Source organism: Hyla sarda, chromosome 7, assembly GCF_029499605.1.
Source record: "Hyla sarda isolate aHylSar1 chromosome 7, aHylSar1.hap1, whole genome shotgun sequence".
Taxonomy (NCBI): domain Eukaryota; kingdom Metazoa; phylum Chordata; class Amphibia; order Anura; family Hylidae; genus Hyla; species Hyla sarda.
In genome coordinates, this window is record NC_079195.1 from 66,929,436 (window position 1) to 66,940,037 (window position 10,602).

General features: G+C 41.0%; 1 protein-coding gene across 4 annotated transcripts in view; it reads left to right on the top strand.

The window, feature by feature from the left end:
• CEP55 (centrosomal protein 55) overlaps positions 1-9,807 on the top strand; it is a 39,403-nt gene extending 29,596 nt beyond the window's left edge. For all 4 annotated transcript variants that reach the window (XM_056529451.1, XM_056529454.1, XM_056529452.1 and 1 more), the window contains 3 exons: positions 3,353-3,654; positions 6,527-6,652; positions 8,727-9,807. In XM_056529451.1, the coding sequence (XP_056385426.1) occupies positions 3,353-3,654; positions 6,527-6,652; positions 8,727-8,930 (632 nt within the window). In that variant the 3' untranslated portion in view covers positions 8,931-9,807. The remainder of the gene's footprint in view (positions 1-3,352; positions 3,655-6,526; positions 6,653-8,726) is intronic.
• Positions 9,808-10,602: the final 795 nt, after the last annotated feature.

A 10,602-nucleotide genomic window follows, 5' to 3' on the forward strand; every position in this document is an offset into this window, starting at 1 on the left:
AGTGCTGTCTTCAGCTGATCTTTTCTTCTCTCCTTGGATTATGGCGGTTCCCTCGCATCTTTTATATTTAGAATAATAATTTTTTTTTTTTTTTTTTTTTTTTTTTACGATTGTGTTAGTCTCTTGCTCTGTCCTTTAAAGGGTTATTCCTATCTTGGACATTTTATGGCATTTTCTCTGGGACCTTCACCAATCTGTTGAAAGAACAAAGGCTTTCGCTCCGCTCCGCTCCCAGCACGCTGCATTGTGACCAGCTGTTTTACACATGTGTTTGTGTGTGAAGTGGAAGTCATTTTCTCTATGTAACTGATGCTTTTGAAGAGATAGACGTATGTGTAGCTCACTCAGGTATTCTATCCAGAGGTTAACTGGATTGGTCTAAATCCCAAAAGACCGAATATTCTTGAGGATGCATATATAATCAGAATTATATATAGCTAGTCCTCAAAGGATAGTAGAAAGTAGAAGCAAAAAAAGAGAAAAGAAAGAAAAGGAAAAAATAACTTCTGGCAATGATAGGAAGAGATAGCAATAAAAGGATATTAATGAATAAATAAATTTTTATATATATAATATATATATATATATATATATATATATATATATATATATATATATATATATATATATATATATATATATATATATATATATATATATATATATATATATATATATATATAATTTTTTTATAATAGAAAACCTGAATCAAGGATTTGAATATAGACAAAATGTATTATAATAAAACACCTCACATTTGGGCAGGGCCCTTGCACCAGATGTTATAAAAAGATCAGGTAGAAATAAATAAAATGTAGAACAACGCCCTTTAAATAAAAAGCATGTCCATATGTGTGTATGTATAAAATATTATATATATTCTATATCCTTAAAGTGTCCGTATAACTGTATATAGAGAGAGCCTTGGGATGTCCGTATATGTAGAAAAGTCCAATAATAGGTGTAACAGTTCAGGGAGCTATAGATTGCAATGAGCTTAGCTCGGTATATTCACTAACACTAGATACCACCTGTGAGCCGGGATGTGGTTCCACTTACTGACAGTGTGCAGCCGGCATCCTGAAGAGTAGCGATCTCCAGGTGAGGGCAGATGTCGGCGCTGGCACGGAGTGGCGTCCGGCCTCTATGCAGGTAAGCGGTCCCAACGGAATGAATGGTCCCGGCAAGGTGCAGGCTGGCACGGGGTGCATCCGGCCAAAAGAGATAGATGGAGCAAGGTGATGACTTAATTGCAATCCCTGGGGTCCTCGTGTTGGAGAGAATGGATCGCGCACGCAATCAAACAGTGGTCCAATAATAGGGGTACTGCAGCGCTGCCAAGGCTAAAAAACGGGCTATAAAAGTCATATGAAGGTGGTTGTAATATAAAGTGAATTAAAATAATAAAAACAAGGACATCTTCCTCACCTGGAGATCGCTACTCTTGAGGATGCTGGCTGCACACTGTCAGTAAGTGGAACCACATCCCGGCTTACAGGTATCATCTAGTGTTAGTGAATATACCGAGCTAAGCTCATTGCAATATATCGCTCCCTAAGTGTTACACCTATTATTGGGCTTTTCTACATATATGGAGATCCCAAGGCTCGCTCTATATACAGTTATACGGACACTTTAAAGATATATATATATATATAGACATGCTTTTTATTTAAAGGTGGTTGTTCTACATTTTATTTAGTTCTACCTGATATTGTTATAACATCTGGTGCAAGGGCCCTGCCCGAATGTGAGGTGTGTTGTTATAATACATTTTGTGCATATTATTCATATCCTTGATTCAGGTTTTCTATTATAAATTTATATATAAATGTATTTATTTTATTCATTAATATCCTTTTATTATCTATCTCTATCATTGCTAGAAGTTTTTTTTTTCTTTTTTCCTTTTCTTTTTTTTCTTTTTCTTCTATTTTCTACTATCCTTTTGAGGACTGGCTATATATAATTCTTATTATATACGCATCCTCTAAGACTCTTTTGACTTAAGCTTCACACACAAACCCATGTGGGAAATGACTGATCACAGTACACCAGAGCTGAGCGATTTTATCAGGGGAATAGAGCCACACGACAAGAGTAGGGCAGCTGTTTAGCCTCACTCAGCTAATGTCTATTATGTTATATAATTAATGGCTGGAATGTCACTTTAAGGCATAGGCAAACATTTTTAAATTGTCTTTATGCTAGACACCATCTCCAGGATACACTACTACTCGGAAGGGATCTCTAGTTGTGGTAATTTTGTTTGTTGCAAAGTTTATGGAGTGAAGTCAGACTAATGCATTTACTAACTGTTAATGTTAAAGGGAGTGGCAACCTTTTTAACAACTTTGCAGCACATCATAGTAATCATTGAGTCACTCGCCTATACACTGAGGCCTCCCTACGACCCTGTTCTCTATAATCATGCAGCCCCCAATCCTACACCAGCCGAATGGCTTATCTGTCCATTAGATGGCGGTCTATGGAGGGGCTTGTGACTGTACATATCACTCTGCCTCCTCCACTGTGCATTAGAGTGATACATCTCCTTGCAGCGTGTCTCCGATCAAACTTTGGGGTACGGATTTGGCGGGAGTCTTTTTCACGTAAATAGGACCAGATTGCTTAGGTACAAAGTTGCCCGGAAAATTTAAACAGATAACCTTCTGCTGGAGCTTTAGTTCTAGCTGTCAGTAGGGGGTCCCAGTGACCCTATAAGTGGTTAGAAGCAGCTGGTTGGTGCTTTGTCTATAGTCACATAGATGGGGACAGTCCATACCTGAGCTGTGTTATGGCCACAATGTGATTACCTGTATGCCTGCTTCTCTCTCTCTCTGGTGTTTCCAGTTCATAATATGTAAAAGTAGCTGTAAGTGAGGGGAGGTTATGTACACACTAGTGTAGAAAAGGTAACCGCTGAACTTCTATTGACAATACTGGTCGACATGATGAGATTGTGGTCTAAGCGTGGTTTGACGTAGCGGGCTAGTCCCATGAAACAGCTATCACACCTGTGAATGCTCCTGGCGTCCTAGCTGACTGCTCTGCACCATTGTTCTCACCGTTCACATATCTGCATGAACAGGCTGGCGAGTGCATTCTTCTTTACGTTATATATCAGTGTTTTGTGTCTTTCTTGCCTGCACCACCAGCCCTAGCAGCTTTTTAGCCTCACGCTAATCCGACGTCCTGTGCTACTACACCCCTGCATTGTCAGACTAAAAACTGTCTGTTTCTCTTATGTGTATGATGAGAATGTTTATTGCATGAAGTTGCTATTAAGCAAAATCCTCAGTACATTCTTTATACTAATATTGTTCTTTATGATTGTTTATATTATTAAAAGATAAACAGAAATACTACGACCGGCTTCTGCTGACTGCAAAGAAAGACCTTGAAGGGGAACGGCAAATAACAGCGCAGTTAAATTCTGAGCTTTCTGCCATGAGAATGAAGTATGAGGAGAAGAAGAAAGAGCTTGAAAATGCGTCGGACACCTTAAGATCCCTTCAAGAAAGTGAAAAGGGGCTGCGGGAGGATGATCGTAGACGATTTAGGGAAAAAATGCAGAGGTTAAAAGATGAACTTGAATTGTATCGTGAGAAGTACGAAGAGGAAAAGAAGAAAAACTGGGATCTTTCCAACCAGGTATGAGTTGTTTCTAAAAAGATAACACACTCAGGAAGACACTCAGTCTCTACCGTATATATACTCGAGTACAAGCAGAGTTTTTCAGCACGATTTTTCGTGCTGAAAACGCCCCCATAGCTTATACTTGAGTGAACAAAAAACGCTTCTGGCTTAGCTGTGAGGGGATGGGCCAGGCCATCCATCTTCGGCCATCTATGCTGCAGGGACCGTCCGGTGGGGAGGGTTAGTCGTTCCGGGCTGTCCATCTTCACCGGGAGGCCCTCTTCTCCGCTCCGGGCCGGCCCTAAAGTAGTGACGCTGCATTGACGCCACCACACAGGGACATCTCTGCGAGTCATCGTCAACGCAACATAACTAGTCCGTGGCCAGCACGGAGAGGATAAGAGGACCAGCTCGCCCTTCCTTCCCACCGAGAAAGCAACAACTGGGGAGGCGAGTAGAAAACAAAAGGGGGGTCTTTATGATGACTAAGGGATTGACAGGCGGTGATGATGACGGGGGTCTGGATGATGACGGGGGTCTGGATGATGACTTGGGGGGGGATGATGTATTCCCCACCCTAGGCTTATAGTCGAGTCAATAACTTTTCCTAGGTTTTTGGGGTGAAATTAGGGGCCTCAGCTTATATTCGGAATGGCTAATGCTCGAGTATATACGGTACATTTTTGACACTGATCCAGACACTTTTAGCCACCAATTTTGAGTAACTCTTTTATAACCCCTTAAAGGAGTTATCCAGTTTAGGAAAACTTATCCACAATCTACTTGAAAGGGGATACGTGTCTGATCCTGGGCGGTCTGACTGCTGGGACCCAGCGCTGCCTGGTGCCCCGGCTCCCCCCGAATAATGCTGTGTCGATGTGTATTAGATATGAGAAAACAATGTCTACAGCAAAATTACTTTTTACGTTTTGGCTCTAAATCCTGAGGCTACAGTGCACCAGGTTCTGATGACAACATTTCTGCATTATATCAGGTGTGGTTTTGTTGTGTAGACCCTCTGTATATTCCCTGCACCTCCTGCATTGTAAGCCCACACACACACTCATTGGTTACTTTACTAGGGACACCAGTTAAGTTGCTTGTTAACACAAAAAGCTAATCAGCCATTCACGTGGCAGCAACTCAAGGCATTTAGGCATGTAGACATTGACAACTTGCTGAAGTTCCAACCGGGCAACAGAATGGGGAAGAATGAGGATTTAAGAGAAAATGGCCTTGTTGATGTCAAAGGAGAGTGGACATACTGGTTTGAGATGATGGAAAAGCAACAGTAACTTAACCCCTTGTTACAATCAAGGTATGCAGAATACCATCTATTACCGCATAACACTTTGAACCTCGAAGCAGATGGGCTACAGCAGCAGGAGACCACATGGGGTGCAACTCCTGTCACCTAAGTAGAGGACACTGTCTACAAATCCCACAGGTTTACCAAAATTGGACAATCGAAAAATATTGCCTGGTCTGATCAGTCTAATTCCAACTGTGACATGAAGATGGCAGGGTCAGAATTTGGTAAAAACTCCATGAAAGCATTGACTCTTCCTGCCTTCTATCAGCAGTTAAGGCTGGTGGTGGAATAATGGTGTTGGGGAAATTTTCTTGGCATACTTTGGGCCCCTTAGTACCAAATAAGCATAGTTTAAACTCAACAGCCAACCTGAGTATTGTTGATGACCATATTCACCTTCCTATGACCAAAGTGTAGCCATCTTTAGATGGCTACTTCCAGCAGGATAATGCACCATGTCACAAAGCTCACATCTCATACATGACAATGAGGTCACTGGACTCCAATGGCCTCCAGAGTCACCAGTTTTCTGCACCAAAAAATCACCTTTGGGATGTGGTGGAACGGGAGATTCACATCATGGATGTGCAGCCGACAAATCTACAGCAACTGTTTCCGTATGGAGGAATGTTCTTAAAGGAGAACTCCAGACCATAAAAATTGTCCCCCATAGTGCCGGCAGTAAAAAAAATATTGATGTACATACCTTCCTCCGCTCCCCCGCGGCCTCCGGTAACCGTCTCCGGTCTCCGCCGCAATCCACTTCCCGGTTGCCGGTGGTCGGATGAATCAGCCAATCACCAGCCGCAGCGCAGTCAGACTCGGCCGGCGATAGGCTGAGCGGCAGTGTGACGTTTTCGGCCCCGGCCGCAGGTGCTGGTGTAGTGAAGAATTTTGTGTCCTGAAGCGTTTTCACACTGCCGCTCAGCCTATCGCCGGCCGAGTCTGACTGCGCTGCGGCTGGTGATTGGCTGATTCATCCGACCACCGGCAACCAGGAAGTGGATTGCGGCGGAGACCGGAGCCGGTTACTGGAGGCCCCGGGGGAGCGGAGGAAGGTATGTACATCTTTATTTTTTTACTGCCGGCACTATGGAGGACAATTTTTATGGTCTGGAGTTCTCCTTTCAGACCTCAAAGTATAACACAAAGAATCAAGGCAAAATTGGGTCCAACTAGGTACTGGCAAGGTATCATAAGAAAAAGAGAAAATACAAGTCAGCTCACCACCCATGCAACTAGAGTATGCAGAAAGTGAAGTCCCATCCAGGAGCATGGAGAAACAGTGGGCCGTATCCGGAGTAATAGATAAAGGTGTACCTAATAAAGGGGCCAGTGAGTGTATATGCACACAAATAACCTCTACTAGGTGAATGTATGTGTCCACACGATATGTCACTTGACAGAAGTTACAACAATCAGCATGAGGCTGTGGGTCTGTAACCTGCAGCAATAATGGGTCTGCATTAAGTTATAAAAAGGTCACATTCGCTATTTGTAAATGGGCTCAGACAGATCCATAGTCAGTAATATTATTGTCCCATGAAGAAACTAAAGTGTTTTGTGTGTTCTCAGATTCAGAGGTGCACTGCTGATATAGAAAATGGAAAGATCGACCAACAAAATATTCAACAACAACTGAATAGAGTATGGAAAGAACTGAAAAAAAACAGGGAACAAATCACCAAGCTGGAGCCAGCGGTAAGCCCATTAATCTTATATTAGGAGTCCAAATCGGAATAGTAGGAATCCCTGGAGCCAGCTAGTTAAGATATTTTTTAATTGTTAATTCTATTGCTTTTTATTAATTTCTCAATGCCAGGCCTCTAACAGTTGTATAGAATATTTTAGATGTCATTGGTCATCAATTTCCATTTTCAAGAATCTGTTATCAACATTAAAATAGAACATAGAACTGTAGTGCAATATAACTTATCCCCTATCTGAAAGCTAGGAGATAAGTTATAGGTCGCTGGGATGTTCCGTCCCTGCATGATGTGGCAGCCAACGCGCCGCCTCCATGTATCTCCCTGCCGGGCACAATACGGTGCTTCCTGCAGACTGCTGTGGCCCCATACAGGAGATTGCGTGGGGCTCGTGCGGTCTGACTCCCAGCGATCTATAACTTATCCCCTATTCTTCGGATAAGTTATATTGCGCTGCAATTCTCCTTTAATGTAGGTGATGCTTTTGATGCGTGTTGGTGTCTTAATCGTATAATTAATAATAATTACAATTATGGATCCAATCTGTAGGTAATAATATATAGACTCTTCCGCATATGCTCTCTTGGACATGGAGCTATCAAAAATTCCCCCACATTTTATTAAAGCTGCAAAAAATAGTTATCCAGTCACTTTGTAAGTTCTCTTTAAATTTCCTTAAAGGAATGTGTTGCTTAGATTTTTTAACTTTTCCTGATAAGCGCCAGTAACATGATCTTATTTACCAGCATTTAATGATATGCTTTACGGCAGGAACCCGGGACATACACAACAATAGACCGGACCTGTCACATTAAAATGAATTGGAGACTGCGTTGAACTTTCTGTTACTTTTTCAGAGGTCATGGTACAAGGAGGGGGGGGGATGATCTCTGATGTGAATGGTGGTGGATCCAGTGTTATCTGTTATCTATACTCCCAAGAAAAAATGCAATACTCAAACTATGCACAGAACAGGAACTGTAAGAGTTTTAGACCAAATTGTCAGAATAAAAACTGCTAAATGTATTATAAAATCTAGTAATGGAAATTAGAATCTGGAATGTAGAAATGGAAAGTTTGGAAATTAGGAAGTATTGTTACAGATATAGAAATAGTTCTGCTCCTGTACTCTTTTGAGCAAACCATTTGTGGGTGGGCTGAAGTGACATGTTAAATTGGGGCTTATTGTTACAAGGTCTTGTCTGCAAAATGGCTGTCCGTCACTCTAAACAAGAGCAGACTATACAATGGGACATAGTATTCCATGTACGACTAAAACAAGCCCATTTTTTTAAAGGCATTATCAGGGAAGAAGTGATACCTTTTCCTGCAACGAACTATGACTGCACAATGGTGGAGATTTATCAAAACCTGGGTAGAGGAATAGTGGTGCAGTTGCCCATAGCAACCAATTTGATCCCTTTTATTTTTCACAGGCCTTTTTAGAAATGAAAGAAGCGATCTGGTTGCTATGGGCAACTAAACCACTATTTCTACACAGGTTTTCATAAATCTCCCTCAATGTTGCATAGCTATTGGTCCACGCATACAGGCATGTCTTTGCCCCATTTCAGTGTTGAAGTTGTTCTTCAGAGACGACAGGGAGATGGAAGTAAATGACATAAGAGTCTATTTACATGGCAGAATTTCCGCTTGTGGAATTCTGCTTCAAATGAAAGCCCATAGACTTCTATGGAATTCTGCACTCTTATTCGCACTTCTGAATTTCTGCTTGCAGTGCGGAATCCCATAGAAGTCTATGGGCTTTAATTTGAGGCAGAATTCAGCAAGCGGAAATTCTGCTGTGTGAATAGACCCTAAAGTGAGGAAAGCCTCTTTCCTTTTTCCGGATTTACACTATTTTGCTGCACAATTTTCTAGGTAAAATGGTTGTGACTTGCTTTCCTGCCACTTATGATTAAATAACAAATTAAATGACACTCTCTTCACATCTGCTTCAAATTGCAACATTGTTATGCCGCAAAGGTTGTGCAAATGCTTTAGTAAATGCGCACCCAATGTGTCTATGTATTACTGAGATATAATGATATATGATCTTTTACTTACAGAAACGTGACATATACTTTGTTGAATCTCCCTGCAACTTTGCTTCTGACTTTAATGACAAGCTGACCCTGCGAGAGGAGCAACCATCTCCCAAGCAGAAAAATCTCCTAAATGAGAGCTTCCTAGAGTGCCCCAGGTGTCAAAAGATATACCCTACCAGCCAGCATCGGGAGCTCCTCGCACACATAGATTTCTGCTCCAGCTGAAGACGTCCTACTGTTACAGCCATACTACCAGCCAACGTATGGGAAAAGGAGGGATTTGTCACATTTACACTCCCTCCTCCTTATTTCATACAATTATGTGATTTATTTTTCTGTGCGTATTCATTTATGCCTGCAGTCCTAAAGAGGTACTCCGCTGCTCAGCGTTTGGAACAAACTGTTCGTCATATGCTTGTGACGTCATAGCCCCGCCCCTCATGATGACACACCCCACCTCCTCAATGCAAGTCTATGGGAGGGGGCGTGACAGCAGGGGGCATGACGTCATGAGGGGGCGGGGCTATGACATCAAAAGCTCCCGTCTCCAGCATTTAAAACAGTTTGTTCCAAACGCTGAGCAGCGGAGTACCACTTTAAGTCTTACAATAGGTCATTGGTTTTAATATTGTACTGCTGAGATTTTCCATCCCTGGTTGGTCAAGATTATACATTTTTGTTAGATATAATTACTAAATGTATGGTCCCCACTGGTTGACCTGCCCTGGGGTTAATTGAACTGACAAAAATAAGGTTTGGCAGGCATCTAGCACTAGTAACTATTAAAGTACTGTATAACAATCTATAGTTGCCAGGCCCTACAGAACAAGTGTTCTCCTCACGTGCACTGATTTCCGCCTTGCTACCCATAGAAATAATTATTATTTTTAAAGAGAAGTGAACTTTTAAAATGATCTGTTGGCCTAATTTATAATGCTGCACTTTTATTTTATTTTTATGTACAATGTACCCTTGAGTTGCTATATATATTATTATTTTTTTCATTTTCATGCTGTATTTGATACTTGGTGCCAGTAATATTCAGTATATTAAACTTTTATGATGGAGATACAAAGAGAAAAGGGATATAATAAAGTTTGCATAAAGCTAATGTATCAATGTGGTGATTCATATACTCAGTACACCTCTTCCAGTGCTACCATTCCCCTAATCAACTCTGAAAGCGATAGCACCTGACTGTACAGGGACACACCACATTGAAGTGGAAAATTGTCTATTGACTAATTCATTTCCAGGAGAAATGGTACAATACAGAGTTCTAAGAAAATACCCAGAATGTTCTGTTTATTAACATGTCCCTTATAAGCTTGAACATTTTTCAATGTTCTTTTCTTTTTTTTTTTGTCTTGATTAACCTGTTAAGGACTAAGGGTGTACCTGTATGCCCTGAGTCCGCTCCCGTTCTATAGCGCGGGGCCACGGCAATACACCACTATAAAAGTAGGGTGTCATTTTAATCGTATGGACCTACAGAATAGAGTGTCATTTTTACCGAAAAAATGTACGATGCAGAAACAGAAGCCCCTAAAAGTTACAATATGGCGTTTTGTTTAGTTTTTTTCTATTTTGTCTCACAATGATTTTTTTTTTTCCATTTCCTGTAGACTTTTGGGTAAAATGACTAATGTCATTCCAAAGTAGAATTGGTGGCGCAAAAAATAGGCCATCATATGGATTTTTAGGTGTCAAATTGAAAGAGTTATGATTTTTTAAAGGTAAGGAGGAAAAATGAAAGTTCAAAAACAGAAAAACCCCGGGTCCTTAAGGGATTAAAGGGGTACTCCACTGGAATTTTTTTTATTAATTTTTTATTTATTAACTGATGCCAGAAAGTTAAACATATTTGTAAATTACTTTATATTTAAAAATCTTAATC